Below are 27,024 nucleotides of genomic sequence, written 5' to 3'. Positions count from 1 at the left end.
TTTTTTATAATTTTATTTTATGAAAAATTCTAAGAAAAAATTTCTTATTTATTCATATTTTTAAAACATTTTTTAGAAAATTATTAAAAAAAAAAAAAAAAAAAATTATTAGCCGGGATTTTTAAGATTACGGAATCTGATGTAATAATGTTCGATAGCTGTATAGCTGCAAGCGTTATAATAATAATTATTATGAAAATTATTTTTGCCAATAATATGTTATAATTACAATTTATATTTTATAAGCGGTTTTTATATTTATTATGTATGAAATGTAATAAATTCAATATTTGTAATTATTATATATTTTTTATAGAATTTTTAAATGTATATGTATGCGAGTATGTGTTGTAATAAGGTATATTTTTCTGTATTCTATTTAACGGAATATTTCTAAAAAAAATTTACGATTTATCAGCTTCCATATTTTGCCCTGCCTTTGAGTACATTTCATTTAACGGTACAAATTAACGCAAGTATATATTTCTATTCTATCTTTTTCATTGGATGTCAAACACAGAATAAAACATGTATTAACATGTATGTAACGTGACATTCTATGTTCGATATCTACTAGAAAATAAATATAGAATGACATGTTTTTACATTGCTAAATGAAATGCATTCAAAGATAAGGTAGAAAAATAAAAGCTGATAAATCGTATATTTTTTAACTTGTAAAAATATTTGATATTTCTAAAGGCCTGTGTCCACGATGCAAGAAATTGGTCCAAGTTCTTGGTTCGAGAAATGTATAGCCAATTAAATTGAAGTTCTTATGGAAAAACAGCAAGTTGATTGGTTACACATTTCTTGAAGCAATCCAACCATTTTGGGCCAAGAACTCGAACCAATTTCTTGCATTGTGGACACGGGCTTTAATATATACAGATCTGGAAAATTGAGAAATAATGAATTTATTCATATATTTTTATATATTTTTATTTCTTTTCTGAACTTTTCTGAAAAATGTGCCAATTCATATAAAAAATCTTAAAATTTTCTGAAAAAGTTATAAAATTTTTGTGAAAAATCTGAAAATTTTTATGAAAAATTCTGAGAATATTTTTCACCAGAGGACATACGATTATTAACTTATTAATGCCTTTACTACACTCAACGTATCAGTTAATATTGAAATATCTACTTGATCACTTCCTAGCTAATCTTATAGTTTTTTCTATAGCCAATGCTTCTGCAATGAAGATTGAGCACTTGTCATTAATATGAATGAATAAGATGATAAACATGAATAAGTTATTGTCAATTTTAATACTTATTTTATATTTTACATTTCTTTCTTCTATAACTATCTTCATTTTTCCCTTTTATTTTAGATCCGTTAGTGTACAATATTAAATATCCTCTTTGAGATTATACTTATTTTGAAAATTGCATAATATTTTGCTATCTGTAATGTTTTCATTTCTTCTCTCAGATCTTAGTTTACAATCTATATTAATATCTAAAGTAGATGCCTAGTAGTTATTCTAATAGCTCAAAGTTTTTTCCTTGGTTTATTTCATCTTTATATTTACTAATATTTCGCCATGCTTCCATAAGAATATTGATATGTCCTCTTATATTACAAAGTCTATATCTTCTCTCAAACTCTTGTAATCTGTCCTTCTCTTTTAATTCTTTGTCTCCATAAACAATTATTTTTGTACAAAAATTTATGGCCAAATATTCTGCATGGTCCTCTAATAACATAATTTTCGGTAACAACAACGTTGTTTGGTGTGCTGTTTTTATATCCTAAAGCTATTCTTAAATCCTTATATTGAACTTTTTCTAATTTAATTCTTCCTCTTTAATTCTTCCAATAAATATTAGGGAAATACATGAATAAACCGTAATTTAGGATGGAGTATATATAACTTTTGTACATCATTAACAAAATGTTGACCTTTCCTCAGCTAACATATCTAAGAATATATCTTTGCTAACATATCTAAGAACGTTTAGAGCCTTATTTATTTTATTACGCATATGTTCAATACATTTATTAAATTTAAGATTATTATCTAACCATATACCTAAAAATTTGTCTGTTTTTTCAATTTTGTTGAATTTTATTCAGTATAAGCGTGTCCGTATTATCACAAAAAGAAATAATTATATGATCAGTTAACTCAAAATTAAGTTAAGTTAAATATGGCGTGTTCTGAAGGGTCTCCCCTCTTGCGACCATCTGGTTCGGTGCAGTGTTGCGATATGGGATCGGTTGTATGCGCATGAGCGGCTCTGCGCATGTGCGGTGATGGAGATCCAGTGCCGTTATATGTTGTGTGTTGACCCGGTCAACTTGACCGTATTGGCCGGAGCACAGACTTTTGCATAAAGCATAACGCATAAGCATAAGGAAATTGATTGGTCCATTTCCTTATGCATTTGCTTATGTTTATATATAGACCAATCAATTTCCTTATGCTTATGCGTTATGCTTTATGTAAAAGCTTGTGCTCTCGGCTTATGACGGGACGTTTTGACATGAGAAGGTTAGGTGACTACAAATAAGGTAAGATTTATTTATTTACAAGCATGGAATCTACGAAGCCAGCAGCTAAAAAACCAAGAAGTAGAAAATTTCAATCAATTTCAAAAAATTTTGAAATATTTTTAATGTAGCGGGGTAACGGTGCCTTGTTTAACTTGTATGAGACACTGTACTGACGCCGTATTGCCGCACATGCGCATACAACCGGTCCCATATCGCAACACTGGTTCGGTGGAAAGGGGGTAATTGAGGAAGCGGGAAATTCAAAAAGAGAGGTTAGACATCCTAAGAAAAATTTTAAAGGCATGCAAAGTCTCGATATAGGGGTTTTTTAATAGAATAATTGTTGAAAAAGGAGGGTTGATTTCAGCTTTTAGTAATTCCGAGTGGAAAACAGTTCTAGCATCATTATAAAGTGGACAATTCCATAGAACATGCTCAATATTTTCAAACTGATAGCCACATTGACATCTCGAGTTGACAATATTAAAAAGAAGAGCAAGAAAAGCGTTTAAACCATAGTGGTTACTTCTTATGCGAGATAAGGAAGAGATCAATTTGCGATTTGAAGATTGGAAGGAATGGAACCAAGGTTTTTTGGCTTTGTTATAGAAATATTTAAAGTAGTGAGTACCTTTTACATTTTTCCAACGATCTAGAAAAGAGAAAAATCTTGAGTTTACTTTTTTTTTAAAATGATAGAAAAAATCAGAGTAAAGAATTTAAGTTGTTACCATATCTTATGGCTAAATTTGCAAGGCGATCTGCCATTTCATTGTCGGCTATTCCTATATGGGCAATGATCCAAATAAGCTCAATTTGCAACCCCATTTCGTGTGCTGAGTAAAGTTTATTTTTAAGACGGATAGCAAGTTTATTTTTATTGTACAATGAAGTGGTGAGCAATTAGCAATAGAGCGGACAATGTTTTGAGAGTCTGTAAAGATAACAGAATTTTTGAATTGGTTGGAAACAATAAGATTGATAGCAATATCTATTGCCATACTTTCAGCAGTGAAGATGGAGGCATAAGATGATATTCTGTGAGTGATCCAAGGAAGGGGCATAAGCCAGACCCACATAGAGGCCATCGGATTTTTTGGATCCATCGGTATAAAAAACGTTTTTTCCTCTGATTAAGTCACCATAAATCATTTTGAAGATCTGATTAGAGTCTGAGTTTTCATCAAAGTTGGATCTGTCGGTAATCTTAATGTTAGGTGTCCAAAGTAATGCGTTATAGGGTGTTGAATAAGCAATAGCCAGTGGTTCAGGTTTAATATGATTTCTAAAAGTTCGAATATGGTAATAGGCCTTGAGAAGAAGAAAAGAGTTGGAAAGGTTGTGTCTGATGTAAATAGAAGTTATGTTAGAAAGATCTTCCAGTTTATGAATTAGCGGATGTTTATTCAACGAGAAGACCCTTATAAGGTATCTTCGAATAAGGAGCAAAAATCTAGAATATAAGGGTAGTACACAGGCCTCGGCAAGAAGGATGTTAGTAAGAGTAGTTTTCCTGAAGCCAAGTGCGAGCCTTTGGAGAGAAGGTAATTAACATGTAAATGTCCTGAAAATCTGTAGTCAAAGAAAATGCCCAAGAATTTTGCACGATCCGTCGAGACTCGACGGTCGAGTCAATAAGGCTTCCATTGACATCAATACAGCAGGAAAAAGGGTCTATCCTCTTCCTGGTAAAAATAACCAAGGATGAATTGGAAGGGGAGATTTCCAAACCAATATCCTCAAGGTAGCTGACAACCTTAGATGCAGATGTAGACAGGTTAAGGAAAATTTCTTCTATATTATTACCTCTTGTATAGATGGCAGTGTTATCTGCGAATGGAAGGAGGCGACAGTTATTAGATATTTGGTTACGTAATTTATTAATATATAAATTAAATAGAAGAGGGCTTAATACCGACCTTTGGGGCACACCCTTATATGTATGATATGGTTGAGATAAATCCCCATTTATGTTGAAGAAAAGAGTGCAAAAAGAAGTGAGATTATAAATGAATTTGCAGAGTCTTTCAGGAATTTTTAACTCCCTTAAGATATGAATTAGAATGTTGAAGAGAAGGTTATCAAACGCTCCTTTGATATCGAGAAAAAGACAAGGCGTGAACTGAGAGGGAGCAAGACCCGTAAAGATTTCTGATGAATGAAGTGCCAAGTTGTCATAGCATAACTTACCTCTATGAAAGCCGAATTGAGATTTAGCAATTACTTTATTGTGCTCACATCACCATTGGAGTCTTGAAGCAATGATTTTTTCCATGATCTTAAGAAGGCAAGAGGTCAGTAAGATAGAACGGTATTTGCCCGGAGTGGCTTTAGAGATTAGAAAGACCAAAGTTTTTCTCTAATCGTGGGGGAAAGATTCTGAAGAAAGAATTTGGTTAAAGAGTTTGCAAATAAGGTCATGCATGAAGATAGGTAGATGATAGATTATGCGATAACTAATACCGTCAATACCCGGGGACGAGCGTAAATTAAGCCTAGTTATGACGTCCGAAACCTCGGAGACTAAAATTGGTCGAGAGAGTAAACACTCCCCTGAAGAAAAGTCTGATTCGTCGAAAAAAGCAAGAGGAGCACAGGAATCTGGACAGAGAGAGTGAATAATGTCCTTGATTTTTTTGGTTGGAATTTGGATGACATATTACATCGGAGAGATTCCGATTTTGAAAACATTTAATAACCTTCCAGATCTTTCCAGGAGCTGTTTTAAATTCAATTTTGCTGCAGAATTTTTTCCAAGATTCGCTTTTAGCTTTGCAAAATACTTTTTTGGCCGAAGCTTCTTGTCTTTTAAAAAAGGTGTAATTGGAGAAGGAGGGAAGTTTTTTAAAGTTTTGTAAGGCTGTCTTCCTTTCTAAAGCGGCTAATTGACAATCTAGGTTCCACCAGGGAGCTGGTGGAGGGCCTTTAACCAAACAATAGGTTGCTTGAAAGTTGGAATGAAGAGGTTTACCATTAGCTGAATTGACTGCCTCAATAAATTGTGTAGAGAGATAGTTAATTTGTTCAGAGGTGTCGAAGTCATCGCTTTGTAATCTGGTTGAGATTTCGTCTTCCTGGAGAACAAAGTGTCTTTTAAAAGCTTTTAAGTCAATCGTATTATTGTCGATTTTATGACAGAACCTTTTAGAATAGAAAATTGTAATATTGATAGTGGTGACAATAGGAAAGTGATCGCTATTCATGGAATCTTCTAAAACTTGTCAAAAATAAACTGGGATAAGATCTGGATTGACAAAGGTGAGGTCAACAGCACTTTTATTTTAAAGAGGAGATGTCAGCCTAGTTGCCGTACCGTTGTTAAGAATAGCAAGGTTATGATCAGATGCTGCTTCTTCCAATGATCTACCAGCTAAGGAGGTAACAGCGCAACCCCAAGAAAGATTATGAGAGTTGAAATCACCCAGGACTATAATGTTTTTAAAGTTTTTAAAAGAAGAAAAAAGCGAATTCCAATGATCATATCCTATACGAAATTCTGGATGCTTATAAAGAGGCATGAGTAACTGACCTTGTGCGGTTGAAAGAAAAACACCAAGAGTGTTTAAAAGTCCTTCATAGTGTTTGATCTCATTGTCAACAACAGATTGGATGTCATTACAGATCATGAGGCATAGACCGCTAGACTTATAGCGAGATGAGTCTCTTCTATAAATCGTAAATCCTGGAATAAAAAAATGAAAGTTAGGATTTAACCAAGACTCAGAGATAGTAATTATATCGTAGTTATTGATAACTTCAAGAAGTTCACCCTTCTTAAAAACAAGTCCTCTGGCATTCCATTGAAAAATTTTTATATTGCTGTTGAAAGACTTATCCATTATGGGAGTTATCCAAGGCATTGGAAAAAAGTTTGTTTTCGCGAGAAGGATAAGGCAAAGGGGATCTATTAATAAAAAGATTATGCAGAGAAAGATTTATATGGGTAAACGCAGCTATCAACTGCGTGAGTAGTTGGAAAATAAGGTTTAGCTGACTCTCTTGAGAGCCAGAAGGATGGGAGGGGGGGGGGTGAATAGTATTAAGTTGTTCAAAAGGGATAGCACATCCGTCTGGAGGTCTGAAAAGAGATCGATCATTAGGTTCCAGTAAATAGTCATGCCCTGAACCTCGGCCGTCCTGATTAGGACGAGTGAGCGGGGAGGGGGGGCATAAGGGGCAGAAAATCCCTTACTAGTAGTAGAAAACAGATGCTTGTTGGTTTTATTATTGGAATTGTCAGTCACCTGTGCGTAAGAAATACCAAGTTGACTGGGCGGAGAGTTGCTATTATAGGGAGATGATCTGAAGAGAGGTGAAGAAAAATGAAAAAAACTGGGTGGTGAATCAGGGGAGGAGCTTCCTACGAGGGGAGAGAGAGGGGAATTAAGAATGTCGTTCCTCAGATTAAAATCAGGGTTTTTGCCTGAGAGCAGATCTCTCACCTCTTTAAGAGGGATATTTCTATCAGCTGCAAGAAGTTGCACATTTCTCTGAATTACAAACTCAGGACAAAGAGGGTCCATAAGAGAGTATTCTTCTCTACAATTTGCACAAGATGGCGAAGGTGCAGTATTAGGGCAAGGAGTTGAATTATCATAGTCTGAGTGACTACAATGAGAACAACAAGGTTTGCCTCTACATTGGGTGGCTGAGGGGCCAAATCTGTAACATGAGTAGCAAATTGTAGTCTTTGGAACAAAAAGAGCGACCTCGTATCTGACACCAAATATGTAGATGTATTTGGGGAGGATTTGGTTTAGAAAAGATATAACAATAGTCTTAGCAGGTACAAATTGAGTGGATTTTACACCAGACTCATCTTCAACGGTGGTTCTTCTATTAAGTCTTCTCAAGGCAAGTGATCTTAGAGGGCCAGTCAATTCTCGATTTGAGTTCATCCAAATCCATGTCAATAGGGATATTACGAACAATACCCTAACAAAAAACCTTATAATTAGGAATAAAACACGTCATATTACGATCTTTAAAAGGCTGCTGTGAGACTAAAAGGTTAGCCGTATCTTTGGTCCTGAATTTGACTGAAATCTTGAAAAAGCCCAGCTTCTTTATCTCAGTGAAATCATTTTTACCCCACTTAGTCAAAGAGCGACCTATATAAAGAGGGTGAATGGGTGAGGGAGGAGAAGAAGCAGATTGGATATAAACGTAGAAGGGGCCTTGATTAGTATGCGCGTATCTATTGTTAATTAAGGTAGCAAGGGCATTCTTTGGCTCACTTGTCTGACTAGAAATATCCTTGGAATTATTAGATATGATAACTTTATTGGGCTTTTTAACCTCAGTAGCCGAGCTAGTGTCCTCGTCGGCAAATCATTTGATCCCCGATGTAGTTGGGATAGTAGAAGTAGAGGCATGATCGTGAATTGGGCATAAATTGGTAAAATTAACACCAATTATGTCAGAGATACTCTTAGGATCTCTGGTGAAATCGAATTAATATTTTCCTTAGAGAAGGTTAGAGCATTATCAATGTTCATATCCATATCAGAATCACTAATTATTAGAGAACTAGAGGTAGAGATAGTTTTCTTAATATTGCTTACCCCGGCGTATTGCTTTAAGTTGCTTTTGTTGCCTTTAAGGCGGGAACGAGACTGAGAGCGAGGCATGTTGCCCATGTGGGAAGGGATCAGGGAGGTTACTCTCCTTCACACCGATAAAAGCAGGCTTTCCTGCAATTAAACTTGAGACTGGCCTCTCAATAAATAGCTAAAAAAAGCTAGAAATCAAAATACACTCTCTAACTACACGATACCACGTAATACGTATAAAATTGCACAAATTACTTTCGAGCGCTACATAATCACACGCGTACACTTTACATGCAGCGTCAGATCCGTTAACTCAAAATGTGTGTATTTATTAACGGTGAAACAAAGACTAAAGATACATTAGATGAAAGAAAACATTTGACTAAATGTTACTACGCGCTGTCAAGACAACCAAATAAATCATGTATTTATATGCCATACATTAGTTCCTTAATTTAACGATAGATGATACGAGCGTATGTCGGTTAACGTTAACCGACGATTTCAATTTGTTAATAGAATTGCTAACATAAAGAATAAAATATCTTCATTAAGTGACAAAAATTTTAAATCTTAGAAAAAACCACATAGTTGTCTTTAAGAAAAAATATAATATGGTATTATTTCAGCTACATATTTTTTCTTCAAGATAACTATGTTTTTTTTACACCAATTGATTCCTCTCATTTTGTGCATAAAGGTGTTGAGGTAAGATAATTGAAAAATTAATATTTAACGAAATATTTCATAGTTTGTGTAAAATTATGTCAAATTAAAGTATAAAGTATCTCGTAAACTATTCAATTTTTGGTCATTCTACCCTCATAACTTTTTACGACGAATATTGTAAGGAATCGATTTATATAAAAAAATTAAGATAGTTTCATTTAAAAAAATGGCGATGACCTTCAAATCTCTGAAACGTCTTCACTCGAGGTCAAACTAATATCCCCATGTTTTTTCTCTCTTTGCACCAAACAACTTTTACTTCAAGCATTTCTTCCTATCTCCAAAACTGTGGGTGTTATTCAGGTGGCCGGTCTTAAGTAAGACATCCTATATATGTATACTGGAATGGATACTGAATCGCTTGTTATGAGTCAAAAGAGACAAGAAAACCACATGTATATTGCTGTCTTTCTACGTACAGTCAAGTTCGAAACTTTTGACTGTTATTTGACGCAATAGTAGGTACAATCGGTACAATACCAACGAATCGAGCGTATAAACTTTTTGCCCTACCTGTATCCTTAATAATGTGTGCATGCGTATAGACGTGTAACTGAACACACAAACTATCTATTTCAAGCTCGCTAGTCGTCAATGTAAACGTAGCATGGCATGTATACGTAGCATGGCTATTCCAGTACATATATAGTTCAATGATGATTTGTCATGACTTGTAACTTGCTTATGCTGCCATAGGTATTTACATATACTCGATTCGCGAATTGATAAGCAATAAGTTTATAACAAATCATATAAGGGTGTCCCACCAAAAGTGGCCACCTTTTATCTTTTAAATTAAAAGAGATAGACCATAACAAATATATATAAAATTAAATGGTTCAAACTGAACTCTATTGTGAGCATAATAGTTGCTTGCAAAAGCTATTTGTGTTAACAAACGGAGAGGTATGCATAATTTTTTTATAATAATGTGGATATTTTGATGTAAGAAAAATTGTAGCGTTGTTTGAAAAAAATACAATGATATATGATTTAATATAATTATTTTACATATTATACGAGTTTTATCGGCTTGAAACATCGCGAGTAACGTCTACCTTTTCACTTTCGGCCCTGCGATATGACCAACTTTTGACTCGTGCGTTAGAGATAGACGTATATCAATTGAAGTTGTAGCGCTGTTAATTATTAATTAATTATTGAAGTTGAGCCGAAAATGAAAAGGTAGACGTCGCCCGCGATATTTCAAGCCGATAAAACTCGTATAATATGTAAAATATTTATATTAAATTATACATCGTTGTATTCTTTTCAAACAGCGCTACAACTTTTCTTACATCAAAATATCCACATTATTATAAAAAAATTATGCATACTCTCCGTTCGTTAACACGAATAGCTTTTGTAAGCAACTATTATGCTCACAATAGAGTTCAGTTTGAACCATTTAATTTGATATATATTTGTTATGGTCTATCTCTTTTAATTTAAAAGATAAAAGAGGGTCACTTTTGTTGTGACACCCTGTATGTCCTACGGCACGTTAACTTATCACAATTCGCGGCTTGGGTAGGTTTGTTTCTAACTCATCAAATTTCAAAATACATAGCAATACTATGTTGCGTCCTTACCTGGGCGGAAGGGCGGTCGGACCGTAATTACAGTGACTCACAGGCCAGAATTTTAGGGGTCTGACTCTGTGAGGCGAACGGTTTGTTTATTTCTGGAAACGAGTCAACGACAGGGAAGTCGATTTTACTTCGTTTCGCAGAATTCCGTTTGGTGGTTCTCTTTTAGGTCTGAGATAGCAATCTCAATTATCTGAGACGGAATTGTGTGTGATCTTTAAGAGATAGAGGACTTAAAGTCTTATTTAATTAAACGATCGAATGCATTTACGAGAGGAATATTTAATACTACATTAACAAAACAAAAAAATACATAATTTCACGTTTTTACAGTGTTCGGAGCTAGATAAAAATACAAATTAAAAAGGTGTTTTGGTTATTGTTATTAAATTATAATTTATGATTACTGTTTGTTTTACAATTTGGAAAACTGAACAGAAATACAAAATAAAAATATATTTTTTTTATTAGTAATATTAATGTTATAATTTATAGTTATAATTTATAGGTACTTAAGTGTCGGTGTATGTATGTACGTATGTGTGAATGCATAGTCGGAAGAAGAGGACGGCTGTTTAATTAGAAATCTCTTCGATTGTGGCGGTGGATCGGGGAAATATTGTTTTGAAAATGATCACTAGGATCAGAAAGTAGTAGGAATGATTTGGGGAAGGACATAAACGAGGACGTGGATAAGATGAGGGAATCGGGAAAAGGTTCGCCGGACTTCTTCCGGAATGAATGAGCCCGTTCCGAGGGTAAAATAATCAGGGAGAACTGTGTCCCTGAATTCGGGAAATTGATTGAAATATTCAAGGTATCCACAGGGGGAAAATTCTTTCGAATGATGCTCCAAACTGTCGGCAGGGATGGTGTCTGATGGAGGAGAGAGATGGCTCTGGGAAGGGAATTCGGCTATAAACTCCATTGAAGAAGCAAGAGAAAGAGGGGGATTTTCCTCATGAGCAAGGGGGACTAGATGCAGTTTCATGCATTGGTGAATAGCTAGGAATGGTATGTCCCATGTACCGTTCGAAGGAAGGGGGGTGACTAAGATTTAAATAAGGAGAAATCAGATTTCTATAAAACACATTATTGCCGTTATTATTGTCAAAAAGAGGAGGAGAAATGGGAATACGAATCAGTGGAAGATTTGCATTGAAGGAAGTTGCAACGAATTCTCAAAAATAATCATTTAAGATTTGTTGAATAGTTACAATGTTGGGATTACAAAACATAAATAGTGGAAAATTGGAAGTTGAAGGTAAAGTAGACGAATGTGAAGGTTCGGGAGAGAGAGTAATAGGAGAGTAGTTAGGAGACCGAGATTGATAGGAGAGACTATTATCTACGCTAACATTATTTGTAATATATTTAATTTCTTAAGCTAACTTTGTACGCGACCATTTAGTTTACTCCGAGACGCGCAGCCCGACGCAATTTTAAGTGGAAAGGAGTCGGTTCAGGGCCGGTGTGTGGAAGTAATGCCCGCAGTCTCCTGAGTCGTCGATTCTTATCGTCGGCGATTCCGACGATAGGCGGTCGTTCGCTTTGAAGGTGCAGGGTTTTCGAATGGATCCATTAAAAATATTCCGCAAGTTACCATACGAATACTAATAGTGTGAAAATTTAGGAATAAATCAAAGAAGGAAAAGGGGTAGAAGAATCTAGGATTAAACGGAAAATAATTTGATCAAAGTAGAATCAAGACAATAAAATGAATAATTCGAATTCAGAGAGTTGGCTAAGGCTCAAATGGAGGAAAAATAGAAGAGAGAATTCAATCTGATTCAAGGAACCGATTAAAGCTCACTCGAGTGCCAGATGAAGATGGTCGTTTCACTCACAATCCAGTTGCACTTACACAACCGTTTGCACACGAAGGGATCGCATGAATATGAATACTATGAATACTTGTCGGAATTGAGACTGATTTATCGTACAAGAGTAAATTCAAGTACCGGTGCGCCGAGAGTTAAAGATTACATAAGGAACGGAAAATGTTATTGGCGCGTAAGGTGGAAACGAGTGACTGAAACAGTAAGTGTCTGTCGCGGCGAAAATTCGGCCTTTTATACACTAATTTTTTGAAAGGGGAATAGTCTTTTTGGGAGTTTCTTTAGATTTCGAGGACTTGATGTAAGGAATAAATTAGGATTTTGGATCGTCGAGGAAATTCTAAAATAAAAGAAAGTTGTAAAATGTTTCGGCGAATAAAAATGGTAGAATCGGTAAGGATGGTGGAAAGTTAGAAGGATCTAACAAATAAAAATCGATGGATTTTTGGGTGGTGGAAAGAGGTAATAAAGGTTTTTGATAAATGAGAGATTAAAGCTAAGGGTTGCGTAAGAGGGAGTTTCTTCCAGATTCCAGATTACTCTGCCACTGAAATTGTCGATATTCTCCTAATACTCGGAGAATGTCGACACTATTACAGGAGAGCGGCGTTTAGTTATCGCTTACGATATCCAAATCAGCAACATCCCAATGCTTCTGCTATTTTTTACATTGAATAAAGAGCTCGACGTGGGCAATTTACTCACCAAAGACGGTGTCGGAATTGCGCCAATGTTAATAAAGGCAATGCTCGTACCATTGCTGTGTTGGCTATGTGGCGATGTACACAATGATCCTCAAATCAGCGTTCGACAGATCGAACGTGAGTTGGGGATCCCGATTGACTCGCAAACAAGCTTTACAGGCTTGTCGATACCGGCCATACCACATTATGCTCGTCCAGACACTATCTGATCAGGATATTGTAAATCGAATTGTGTTTTGTCAGTGGGCGGTCCAACAAATTCAACATCAACCTGATTTTTTTGACTACGTCCTTTTCAGCGATGAAGCCACTTTCATAGTAACGTCACCGTCACAATTGTCACTACTCACCGCTCAAAATCCACATTGGACATGCCAGCTCGACCACCAGCACCAGTAGAAGTTAAATGTGTGGTGTGGAATTGTGAAGGGGTATTTGATTGAGTCTCATTTTTTCCTCGATGAACTCATCAGCGGTCAGCGGTCCAAGATATTTGAAGTTTCTTCAAAATGATTTGCCGCGACTCTTTGAAGATGTGAACTTGACTAGGCGAAGAATGTGGTTCCAGCAAGAGATGCGCCTCCACATGTTGCACGAATTGTGAGGGATCACTTGAATGCAACGTTCCAGAATCGGTGGATTGATCGCAGAGGTCCCGTTTCTTGGTCTTCTAGGTCACCTGATTTGACCTCCCCAGACTTTTTTCTCTAGGGATTTTTCTCAAAGACGTCGTCTACCGCGAAAGACCAACGACGACAGCCAACATAATGAACCGCATCATGCTTGCAGAAGAATTTCTGCACATACTTTGCAAAATACAATAGCGAATTTTAACAGGCGAGTTCGACTCTATATCGAACGGAACGGCAACAATTTCGAACAGTTGCTGTAAGGTACACGGTTAGAGTCAAAAAATACCGTGGAAGTACATTAAACGAGCCGTGGGGTTCGTGTCTCCCGAACGCGACACACATGCCCGCGCGCACGCGCGCACACAAAGCAGAGGTGTAAATGTAAATTCGATCGTGCAATCTTCACGCGGTACACATTAGGTAATGCTAATGCCGGCGGTATTATAAACTTCAAGCCTCATAACTCAAAAAGTGCTTAATAAAGAAATATTTTATCATAGTGTTTTGAAAAGCTTTCGAGGTACAAGCTACAAGAATATGCAATGAAAAATGGGGGCTTCTATTTAAAAAATTAAAGGTAACCTTCATATGATCTTCAAACGACTAAGGATAAACCAATGATACCATCTTATATCTCCTTCAAAGTCATAAAACTTTTGTACGAAACGTTTTTGTCTAAAATCCTGTGATTTCTCCAGATATTTGACTGTTTAAAATAAAATGGGACACCCTGTATTAATATATAAATAATATTCATATTATATTGTTGCGCCAGCGAACGGTCTTTCCGTCACAAACGGCACGCACAAAAGAAAGAACACTTTTACGAACACAACAGAAACTTTATTTCACTCAAACACTGAACGGTAATACACAGAACAAGCCCGTTTAAATTGTACACCGCTGAGCTAGCAGAAACACGTCCGCACTTTTCTGTAGCTCCCGAAAATCTGACGTCTCACAGTTTATTTACAAACTGTCATAGAGACGTCTAAACAATATTACCATGGAGACATTATTTATAACATTAAAAAGTTGCTAAGAAACAGCTTCTCAAACCGTTGAATGACCGATCAATAATATCGATCGGTCTCTCAGCTGACTGCACGCAGCATCAGCGACGAAAAAAGCCTGGGCGCAACACTGCCCCTCTTCAAAATTGTCGTCCCGACAATTGTCTTGGCTTAATGGGTTGACGGTAGTCTTCATGTCTTCAAATGTTGACTCCAGTGTGACATTACAACTTCTTGCCCTACCCTGAGCTGTTGCTACAGGTTACCGAGCGTCGAAATTCCCAATCAAACACCTTCAGAATCATGACAGATTTTGTCGTCGAACCCTTCAGCGTCGATTCCAGGATACCCTCATGGTTTCTTGCTCTATCCTGAGCCACTTCTGCTGCAGGTTACCGAGCTTCATCTTTTTGTATCCAATCGACTTTTTTTCTCAAATTTTTCTGGCTTCTTCTGCTTTCTAATTTGGACAAGAGAGGGGTATTCACCGTGGACCCATCGCCCTAAAAAGGACTTTTCAAGCCCTCTGCTTCGGCATTTGCCCTTCGGCTCACGGGAAAACACGGCTCAAAAACCGTGAGCAAAGCAATCTCCTATAAAAGCTTTAAAATTCTTTAATCTTTTCCATTTTTCTTTCTAACTTTGTCCTAATTCCTTCTTCCAAAATTTCCTTTCCTTCCTTTCTTCAAATATCCTTTCTCCACTTTCTTTCCTGAAATATCCTTTCCACTTCTTTTTTTCAAACCTCTACTTTCTTTCTTCAAATCTTCAAACTCTTTTCTTCAAATATCCTTTCTTTACTTCCTTTCTTCAAACCTTTCCTCTTTTCTTTTCAAGAAACTCGTGGGCAAGACAGTCTTCAATCAATTGTTCTTTACTTCTTTCCATTTCCATACAGTTCCATATTCATAAAGATGAAATCTTTAGAACACTAAAAAAAAAAAAACTCAAACAAGTAAATTGATCACAAAAAAAGAATATTAATTAGGGCTTCAGATGTAATAAAACTTTCTATAATTCCTAAATTTGTCTCTCATGATAAGAAGCTAACCTATCTAAATGAACTATTCTATTCTTGTGTTTTCTCGATTTCCGAATACAATAAACTACATCATTTAATTTTTTAACGACCTCATATGGTCCTTTCCAATTGCTTTGCAATTTGGGAGTTCTTTCAATAATTCTCCGAGGATTGAACAACCAAACTTTTTGTCCAGGCTCAAACCGAATTCGACGAGCTTTCCGATCATAAAGAGCCTTAACTTTTTGAGATCTCATTCTCAACTGTTGTCTGACTTCCTCATGGATTTTATTTAATTTTTCCTTTAACTTTGTTACATAACTTCCTTCTGAATATTCTATTTCTTCAGGGGGACTACCACGAAGAAGATCCAAAGGTAGTTTCAAATCCCGACCAAAACACAATTCAGCAGGAGAAATCTTAGTGGTTTCATGTCTAAAAAACCTATATGCTAATAGACTCATTCCTATCCAACGATCCCAATCTCGTTGATTTTCTGAAACAAATTTGGCCAAATAATTCGTAATTGTTTGATGTTGACGCTCTACTAATCCATTAGATTGGGGATGAAACGGAGTTGTTCTAGTTTTCTTTATCCCTAACAAATGTGACAATTCAAGTAAAAGTCGTGAATCAAAATTCCTTCCTTGATCCGTATGTAATTCAGAAGGTACTCCAAATCTAGAAACTACCTGATTAACAAAAACTTCTGCAATAGTGTTAGCTTTAAAATTCTTTAATGGAAAAGCCTCTACCCATTTGGTAAAACAATCTGACACAACTAACAGATATTTATTCCCTGTAGTAGAAGTCGGAAATGGACCAAGAATGTCCATTTGTATCCTTTCAAAAGAAACTCCAGAATTATAAATTTGCATTTCAGATCTTCCTTTATCAGAGGGACCATTTTTTGCAATACAAATATCACAGGATCTACACCAATTTTCAACATCCTGTTTACAGATTGCCCAATAAAATCGCTTTCGAACTCTATCCAAAGTTTTGTTGACTCCAAAATGTCCTCCAGAAGAAGAATCGTGAGCCTCTTCCAAAATCTGTTGCACTTTATTTCGTGGAACTATTATTTGAAAAACATAAGTTTGTAAATCAGGGGATTCCCATTTCCTATACAAAACACCATTTCTTATCTCCAATGAATCCCATTGCGTCCAGTAAACTTTAGCTGAAGAATCTTCCAAAACAATTTCCTGCTAATGAGGACGTTGATTTTTCTCTTTTCCTTGAAGAATTTTGATCAACGTCAAATCCTTAATTTGTTCCTCTTTCCAGTCTATTGAATTTTCTGATTTTAAAATTATTCTTCCTATTAATCTTTTTTTCTCTTTCTTAGAATCTAATTTATTACAATAATTACAATTGACCTCTTCACAAGGTCATCTGGATAAACCATCGGCATTGTTATGTAATTTCCCTTTCCGATGAATAATTTCAAAATTATACTGTTGAATCCGTTCTAGCCAACGTGCTAACTGACCTTCTAAATTCCTAAATGACATTAACCACCGAAGAGAGATATGATCGGTTCTAATCACAAATTTACTTCCATATAAATAATGATGAAAGGACTTGAGTGAATCAACTATAGCAAGCAATTCCCGTCGTGTGACACAATAATTCCTTTCTGATTTATTTAAAACCCGACTAAAATATGCTATCACTTTTTCTTCTTTATCTTGAATCTGAGATAATGCCGCACCAATTCCATGATTGGAAGCATCGGTATCAAGAATGTATTGTCCTTCATCTTTTGGAAAAAACAGAATAGGAGAAAACACTAAACATCTCTTTAATTCCTCAAAAGCCGTCTCACATTGCTCAGCCAAACAAATTTTGTGGAATTTTCCGTTAATGAAAATAACGGCTTTGCTATTAGCGAAAAACCTTTTACAAATTTCCTATAATAAGAACAAAATCCCAAGAAACTACGAATCTGCTTTTTAGTACGAGGAACCGGCCAATTCTTAACAGTTGAAATCTTTTCATCATCCGTAGTTATTTCTTTCTCGGAAACAACATGTCCTAAATATTTTATTTCCCTTTTAAAGAAAGAACATTTCTTTGGATTTAATTTTAAATTTGAAGAACGTAACCGTAAGAAGACTTGCCTTAGATGTTCCAACATAACTTCAAAACTCTTACTAAAAATTATAACATCATCCAAGTATACCAAACAAATCTTGCTTATTAATTGTTGTAAAACCTTTTCCATAAGTCGCTCAAAAGTGGCAGGAGCATTACAAAGCCCAAATGGCATAACAGTAAATTGCCACAGTCCACTTCTAATGGAAAATGCTGTCTTTTCTTTATCCTCTGAACGAATTTTTACTTGCCAATAACCACTTTTCAAATCTAAAGTAGAAAACCAAGAATTACCGGACAATTGATCTAACATATCGTCAATACGGGGAATAGGATAGGAATCTTTTATAGTAATTGTATTCAACTTCCTATAATCAACACAAAATCTTATTGTTCCATCTTTCTTTTTAACCATTACTGCTGGAGAAACCCAAGGACTATGTGATTCCTCTATTACTCCTTGTCGTTTTATATCCTCAATGATTTTATCAACTTCCTCTCGCATACGCAAAGGTATTCGTCGAGAAGTCTGCTTGATAGAATTAAAATTATTTACATTAATGACATGTTCCACTATGTCACAATTTCCAGCTACAATTTCCTCTGAGAACACATCCTCAAAATCCATCAAAAATCGAACAAAAAGATCCTTTTGATCTTTATTTAAATTTCTTGATTTCCTTTCAAAAAGTTCAGTTAACATTTGAGGAACTTTATCAACACAGTTTTCTATTCGGGAACAAACAAATTCCTCCTCCTCTTTCAGCACAGAATTCCCAAAAATTGGTTCAAAAATGTTTTCTAAATTTACTTCCGAAAGAAAATCAATCCCTAATAAACAATCCTCATCCATATCTACTACAAAAACCGGAAGTTCAACTGAATATTCTCCTAATTCAATTAATACAATTACCTTGGATTCAATAGAAACTTTTTCTCCTGTAGGATATTTCAAACAATGAGACAAATTTATCAAAGTTTGTTGTTTAGATGTTTTTACTAAACTTTTATTAATCAATGTTACATCCGAGCCCGTATCAATTTTTAAAACACACATTTGTTTATTAATATATCCTTTAAAACAAAACAATTTTCTTTTACTTTTAATATTTTTAAACTTATTACAACAAATCTTATTATTCTCATACGGGGTCTTCAGTTTGATAGCCAAACTTGCCTTTACTAGTTCGACTAAATCTAGTTTCCCTTTTCAGGGTTTTGCTTCAATGTTGGACATTCTGCTCGGAAATGACCCGAATTTCCGCATTGCCAACATTCTTTATTATTTTGAATAATTTTATTCTTTTGAAACCTATTCTTTTGAAAAACTTTAATTTCCTTTTTATTTTTGACTTTTTCTTCTTCATTCGTTTCTTTCAAATAATTATTGTCCTTAATTTTATTTTTATTGAACTTTTCCATGTTCTTTTTAAATTTCTCAGAAAAACTATTTTCATTGACTTCTTTTATAACTTTTGCTCTTTTAATCGCTAATTTTAGCGATGTTATCCCTTCTAATTGAAGAGTTCTCTTTATAAATCCGTCGTTCAAAGCATTGATGAATTGTGCACATGCTATTTTTTCGCGGACTTCAATTGTACATTCCGCATATGCCAATCTGGCAAGTCTTTCTATTTCAGCACCTAAATCCGAAACATCTTCTCCAAATTTTTGCCGACGATTCATAAATTGAATATAATATGTGCCTGAGAGACATCCCTCCCCAAAACGTAATTCCAATTTTGATTTTAATTCATCAAAATTTAAATTTTCTATTTCGGACACACATTCTAACACCGAACGCGCCTTTCCTTTCAAACAAGAAGCTAACGCGAAAGTTTTGACCCTATTCGACCAATTATTTGCACTAGCTATCAAATTGAATTGTACGAAGAATTCGCGTAAAGATCCCGAACCGTCATAAACATCAGGCTTCAATTTATAACCCAAATTCATAGCATTCGCACACAATTCATCTCGCGGTATTAAATTTTCGCGACAAGCGTTATTTTGAAAGATATTATGTGCACGACTTAGCTGGGTTAATTGTTCTTCAAATCCCTGCATCGCCATGTCTCGCCGCTCCAATTCCGCCTACAACCGCTCCTGTTCTTGCCTGCGCTCCTCCCGAAGCTGCTCCAGCTCCTGCAAGATCGCTCTCAACGTTTCCGTTTTGGCAGACATCGCTGGGGTTTGCGAGCGCATTTTCCTTGGCGTATGCGTAGTTGCCATTCCCAAAAACAATAAATCACTGCACAGTCCGATCGTTCGTTATTATCCTGGACGAGCCCCCAAAATGTTGCGCCCGCGAACGGTCTTTCCGTCACAAACGGCACGCACAAAAGAAAGAACACTTTTATGAACACAACAGAAACTTTATTTCACTCAAACACTGAACGGTAATACACAGAACAAGCCCGTTTAAATTGTACACCGCTGAGCTAGCAGAAACACGTCCGCACTTTTCTGCAGCTCCCGAAAATCTGACGTCTCACAGTTTATTTACAAACTGTCATAGAGACGTCTAAACAATATTACCATGGAGACATTATTTATAACATTAAAAAGTTGCTAAGAAACAGCTTCTCAAACCGTTGAATGACCGATCCATAATATCGATCGGTCTCTCAGCTGACTGCACGCAGCATCAGCGACGAAAAAAGCCTGGGCGCAACAATATATAATATATATGGTGAATATGTATTAAGTTACACCTAACCAATTTTTTCGCCATTTAAATATGTTGTAGGGGAGCACTTCCCCAAAAAACCTCTAACCTAACGTAATACGTTTCCTTTGGCTTACTACCACCAGCAAAATATCGAAATTTTTACAACTTCTCTAAAATTTTATTTTTTTCTACACATTTGTCAACGTTGAAACCACGTCCACTAAATTTCTCACCTCCTAATTAGTCCAATTACGTAATTTCATAGCCTTAGCTCACGAGGGTCATTCGGAAGTCCACCCTCATTTTCTTCTTATTTTTGTAGAACAGCCAAAAACTCTATATAACATTTTACTTGAAAAAGCAAAAATCTGGACAAATAGAATAAGTACATATTAAAGTACCACACGATACTTTTTATGTGCTCACGCCGTTTGCAAAACAAACGGTTATTGTGAGCGTTGCATAAGCGCATACAAACCAAAACAAACGCATGAAAATAGCGCTTATAAGCGTACATACTCATAATGCATAAGCATCCAAAGCGAACGCAAGCTTTATATTCTCACACAACTCATCACACGTAAAATCACTATATTGTAACAACAATACTAACAAATTTAATAATAATAACAATGCTTGAACATTTAATTACCTTTGGTATTTGTTTAATTAGAAATTATCCCTTGGATCTTTATTATCTCATGGATCTCACTTGGTCGATGAAAGACGATAAAGAAACTCTGGTGGGATTAGGGTGGAAGCTGGCCAATACGCTCGGCACATTCACCACGAATTTTCGTCTTGGCTTCGGAAGCTACGCCGATAAACCGTTGATGCCGTATATCTTTCCAGGACACGAGAAGAATCCATGTAAAAGCGAACACGCCGTCTGCACGTCACTATATTCTTTCTGGCACCACTTGGAACTTACCGACAACATACCGAGGTTCATTCACGAAGTATGTGCTAAACAAATTAAAATCTTGTTTAATATTTTGACTAATGCTCGAAAACTTTAGATGATCGATTAATCGATTGATCAGTTCAAAATTCTCGAGTTTGGACGCTTTGAGCTGAAGATATATCCGAACAAATCGAACTGTTCAAATCCAAAAATATGAGCCTCAAATTCGTACACTTTGGACTGTTTGTTCGAATATCTCAATGTGGATGACGCGATATTAATTTTATTGATTTGTATAAAGTTAGGTAAAAAGAAAAATTTTCTTTATTGTCTGAACTATCCGAATCTTTGAACATTATAAAATTAACAGATCAATAATTACATCAATACTACTTACGTTCGAAATGTTCGAAATGTCCAAGCTCGATACTCATTTTATTTTGATTCATATTATTCAAAGAATTTGAATATATAAAAAGTTTACATCTTTCGTTTAAACTCTAATTTTTATATTTATATCTAAATGTTGTTTATAACAGATACAACGCAAAAAAATATAAAAGTGTATAAAATATAAATATATATATATATGTCAATTGGCTATTTTGACGACAGTGACAAATACGCTATATTATTGTATACATTAGAGTACATTGACTTCCCGACGTATACATCACAAAAATTTTTGCAATGTATACGTCAGAAAGTTAATGTATAAGCAATTAACTATGGATTGGCTATTTCGACGACAGTCCAAAATTATGTACAATGATATATTGTTTGATTAGTTTGGCGACCCTATCATATTATATGAAATAATTAAATGTGCTTATTTGTGTATTAAATGAAACAATTAAAACACATTTTTTGATAAAAAATTTAAATGCGAATATTCCATCAATTATGCAATACTTATTATAAGAATTAATTAGAGAACATAAAAAAAAATGCTTGTGCAAAAATTAATATAAAAAATCTATACAGGGTGGGCCATTTTAATCCATCCACGCAAATAACTCCGAAGGTATAGGTGATAGCGAAAAATAACTCGTACAAAAGTTGTAGGGTTCAAAGGGAGCCAACCGTTGATGACCTTGAACTTGACCTCGAAGTCGATTTTCAAAGTCATTTTAAGATTAACAAGTGTTTTTTAAATGGAAACCCCTATTTTTGATTCCAAAATCTAATAGCTGGTGTCAAGAGCTTTTCAAAACACTATAATGAAGTTATTTTTCATTAAGTACTTTTCGAGTTATGAGGCTTGTAAATTACAGTATTTTGACATAAAATACAAAATATCTTGTAAAACATTCAATTTTTGGGAATTTTACCTTAATACTTTTATGCATAAAATAATGAGACGAATCAATTGGTATAAAGAAAACACATAGTTGCTTTCAAGAAAAAATATGTAATTTGCAACATGCAACTGCATACTTTTTCTTGAAAGCAACTATGTGTTTTCTTTATACCAATTGATTCGTCTCATTATTTTATGCATAAAAGTATTAAGGTAAGATTCCCAAAAATTGAATGTTTTACAAGATATTTTGTATTTTATGTCAAAATACTGTAATTTACAAGCCTCATAACTCGAAAAGTACTTAATGAAAAATAACTTCATTATAGTGTTTTGAAAAGCTCTTGACACCAGCTATTAGATTTTGGAATCAAAAATAGGGGTTTCTATTTAAAAAACACTTGTTAATCTTAAAATAACTTTGAAAATCGACTTCGAGGTCAAGTTCAAGGTTATCAACGGTTGGCTCCCTTTGAACCCTACAATTTTTGTACGAGTTATTTTTCGCTATCACCTATACCTTCGGAGTTATTTGCGTGGATGGATTAAAATGGCCCACCCTGTATATACAGAATTTTATATACATAAATAATATATATCCTTTCACATAATATGGTCAAATCGCCGTATTAAACCAAACAATGTAATATTGTAATTTTATACTCGCAGAAATAGCAATCTATAGTTAATTGTTTATACAAATTTACTGATGTTCCATACTATAAAAAATTTTATAATGCATATGTCAGAAAGTGATATGCTTCGATGTATGCAATAAAATAATTGCAGTGTAACTTCTATTTCTTTTATTTAAGTAAAAGTGTGTGAGACAAAATCAGCAATATTATATTCTATCTCTCTCGGTATTATTTAGCTCCCTCTTCTATTGTGCTAACTATGTTATATATAACTGACTTTATTTATCAAAAATAATTTATTTAACACGAATAATATAACATATTTAAAAATTTAATATTCTCTATCAAAATTTAAAAAAAAGCGAACTTCTAGAAAGAGAAAGAAAGATATAACAATAAAATAGCATGCCTTGCAAAAATAAACGGACTTAAGTAAGTACATGTGAATAAGACTCATTGTAAGGCAATGTGGATGCACTGTAATGTGATAAAATATGTTATGTTATTTGGGAGCAAGTAAAAGTATTTAAAGTACATATTAAAACATGATTGATATTTCTGTTTTTGATGTGGTGTGAATAGTGAGTGTAACTGTGTATATAATCATGTCTCTCATAGGACTACAATAATTAATTAAAGCTTCTTACTTCAAGTGTTAAGTAAAGTAATACACACAACACTACACTTTTGCAATTAAAAGATATTACTGTGTTCATGTAATAAATAAGTGTTGCAAATAAAATACATTTATGCTAAGATTCTGATTTTTATAATTAACATAAACGGATTTTTATAATTAATATTAACACAATAAAATGAACAGCTTACTGTTTCTATTAATATTTTAAACATATATGTATATGTGTGCGATGTGTAATATTCTACATATTGAATTGTCACTGCTGTCAAAGAAGCTGTTAGAAGAGAATCCATTTTCAAAGCACGAGATTCTTTCCAGCGAGAGTTTATTATTATTAATTTCCTTGCTACTAGAATTCTGTATAATGTTGTGGAAATATCAATATCTATTTATTCATCAAGTTAAATTCTATAGTTGGACATTTGCTGTTACGTGTTGTGCCATATCAGTGAACAATAAAAATAAAAATAACAATAAAAATCAGTGAACAGAAAATATAATTGTGAACTTAGCTGTGTAACAATATCACAATAACTAATTAGTTTCTTTTATAATGTTTTGAATTTAAGTAGAGCATTAGAATTCTATATTGTTGTGATAAATGATAGTTATTACGGTATTTATGTAATATATAACAGTGCAATGCATGAATGAAATTCATTTGTGGCATAAGATTTTTATAATTTTAAGGTTATTTGTTTACTATTTTTAATAATATTTAATAAGACATATATGTATATACGCTGACAAATTATATAGAGAGATTATATGCACTGTTATATATTGCATAAATATCGTAATGTGTCATTTATCACACAATACAGAATTCTAATGCTCCATTCAAATTTAAAAGAATATGAAAGAAACTAATTATTGAGAAGTATTGTTATACAGCTAAATTCACAATTATATTTTCTGTTATTGTTCACTAATATGGCACAACACGTAACAGCAAATGTCCAATTAGAATTTATCTTGATGAATAAATAGATGTTGATATTTCCACAACATTACACAGAATTCTAGTAGCGAAGAAATTAATAATAATAAATTCTCTCTGGAAAGAATCTTGTGTTTTGAAAATGGATTCTCTTCTAATAGCTTCTTGGCAGCAGTGACAATTCCACATGTGAATTATTATTAATACTACACAACATGCATGTATGTCTTGTTAAATATTTATAAAAACAGTAAGCAGATAACCTTAAAATCAAAATCAGAATCTTGTAGCACTAATGTATTTTATTTGCAGCACTGTTATGTATTGCATGGCACAGTAATTTTAATCGCAATAATATAGTGTTTTATTACTTCACTCAAAGTTTTAATTAGCTTTCATTAATTATTATAGTCCTATGACATGATTAAATACACAATTACACTCATTATTTACAGATCACACCACACGTCACAAACAGAGATATCAATCATGTTTTAATATATACTTTGAATATTTTTACTTGCTCTCAAATAAAATATTTCATCACATTACGGTGCATCATCATTTGACACCATTGACTAATCACAGTCGATTATTCTTCCATAATTTATCTGTGATTGGTCAATTTCTTACGGCTTACAGCTTACGGCTTTATTATAAACCAACCCTTAGTTTTAGACTGTGTTCGTTATGCTCGCTTACATGCTGAAAGCATCATTCTATCTTTCTTCGACGCATAATGAACAAGAAAGACAGACTGATGCTTTCAGCGCGTAAGTGAACATAACGAACGCAGCCTTATTCACATATACTTCAAGTCTGTTTGTTTTTTAGGCACACTATGTACCGTTATATCTTTTTTCCTTTTTGTTGATCTCAAAATACAGTTTTTAAAAATTTTAAGAAAGAATGCTTAATTTTTAAATTGTATTATTTATATTTATGCAACAAACCATTTTTGATAAATAAAGCAAACTGTATAACATATTGGAGTTAGTACCGAATAGGAAATAAGCAAATAATGCCGAGCCGAGAGAGTTAAGGCCGGTATTCATAGTCGATTCTTATAATTAAGACCGTTTTAAGTATAGTCTTAAGATGTCATAAGCCAATCACAGAGCCGTATTAGCGTCTTAAGGCTTTACTTAAGACGATCTTAAAATAAGAACGGACTATGAATACCGACCTTAGAGTCTGATAGGTACTGTTGATTCTGTCTCACACATTTATCTAAATGAGAAAAATATGTTATCTTTTATAACAAGACGTGCTCTCTTTGCCTCTCTATCAGTTTCTATATACTTTTATGTTTCATAATCTAGTGAGGGCCTATCCAGACAAACTTGCATAGTCGCATAAACATATACAAGGAAATTAATTGGTTTATAAGCAAATGCATAAAGAAATGGACCAATCAGTTTCCTTATGCATATGTTTATGCGACTATGCAAGTTTATCTAGATAGGCCCTAACTGTTGTTACTACACAAAAATAAACAAAAATCTTAATTAGAACTGAATAGTTATCATAATAATGAATTATGAATTTAATCATATAGTTTTGCGCAGTTTAACGGACATGTTGATACGTGTCAGTGCATCTGTGTACATGAGGCGTAACTTGCGTAAAATGCGGATCCGCATTGCTTTCTCTCTTCTTTTGATGATTTCGAAATAATGTTGATGATTTTATTAATAAACTTGCTTTCTATTGTTGCACTGAAATTTTCCTTCTTGCTTTTGTCAAATATTAAATATATACATATTTCTTTAAATACAAAGAGAGTATAATAGTTTAGCTATAAAAAAGGAACCTATTGATATAATTAAATATTATTTTTATTTTATTTAAATATTACTTCTATTTTATTATTGGACGCTGTATTAAGATGCATTTTAGGTAACTAAAATTAATAATATAAATGTATTTCGAAATATACTCTGATAGTAGTGAAAATCCATATTTCGCGTGTTATTTATATATAAATATAGATTTGCAGTATTGTCATTATTTTAGACTGCATATGACTGTATATAAACTTTAATAAATAATGAAGAAAGAAAAATTTTTAAATAGAAAAAAATGCTCTTTTCTTATCTTTTGAATTAATAGAATGTATCATTGAAGCATTAAAGGAATGAGGAATGAAATTTCAATGCAACATTAGTGCAATTAAAATGAACGCCTTAAACTGAAATTTTTCTTGGAATACTTTCTATATATAAGTTTTTTATGTAAAATTCTGAAATA

General features: G+C 34.0%; 1 protein-coding gene and 1 long non-coding RNA gene across 3 annotated transcripts in view; one reads left to right on the top strand and one right to left on the bottom strand.

Moving 5' to 3' along the window:
• The window catches only part of Itgbn (Integrin betanu subunit), a 53,283-nt gene that overhangs the window by 3,386 nt on the left and 22,873 nt on the right, over positions 1–27,024 (top strand). Inside the window, exons 1-3 of one of the 2 annotated variants that reach the window (XM_067360648.1) lie at positions 2,475–3,126; positions 3,513–3,611; positions 21,026–21,311. In XM_067360648.1, the coding sequence (XP_067216749.1) occupies positions 21,054–21,311 (258 nt within the window). In that variant the 5' untranslated portion in view covers positions 2,475–3,126; positions 3,513–3,611; positions 21,026–21,053. Of the gene's footprint in view, positions 1–2,474; positions 3,127–3,512; positions 3,612–21,025; positions 21,312–27,024 lie in introns of those variants that run through there. The other variant, XM_067360647.1, reaches the window with a different exon arrangement.
• Positions 5,301–6,689, bottom strand: LOC105669636 (uncharacterized). The gene is made up of 2 exons (XR_001100302.2): positions 6,033–6,689; positions 5,301–5,577 (listed from the first exon to the last, which is right to left on the bottom strand). It is a non-coding gene; the product is annotated as an uncharacterized lncRNA (long non-coding RNA).

Source organism: Linepithema humile, chromosome 8 (assembly GCF_040581485.1).
Source record: "Linepithema humile isolate Giens D197 chromosome 8, Lhum_UNIL_v1.0, whole genome shotgun sequence".
NCBI lineage: Eukaryota > Metazoa > Arthropoda > Insecta > Hymenoptera > Formicidae > Linepithema > Linepithema humile.
This window is presented reverse-complemented; position numbering and strand designations above follow the sequence as displayed.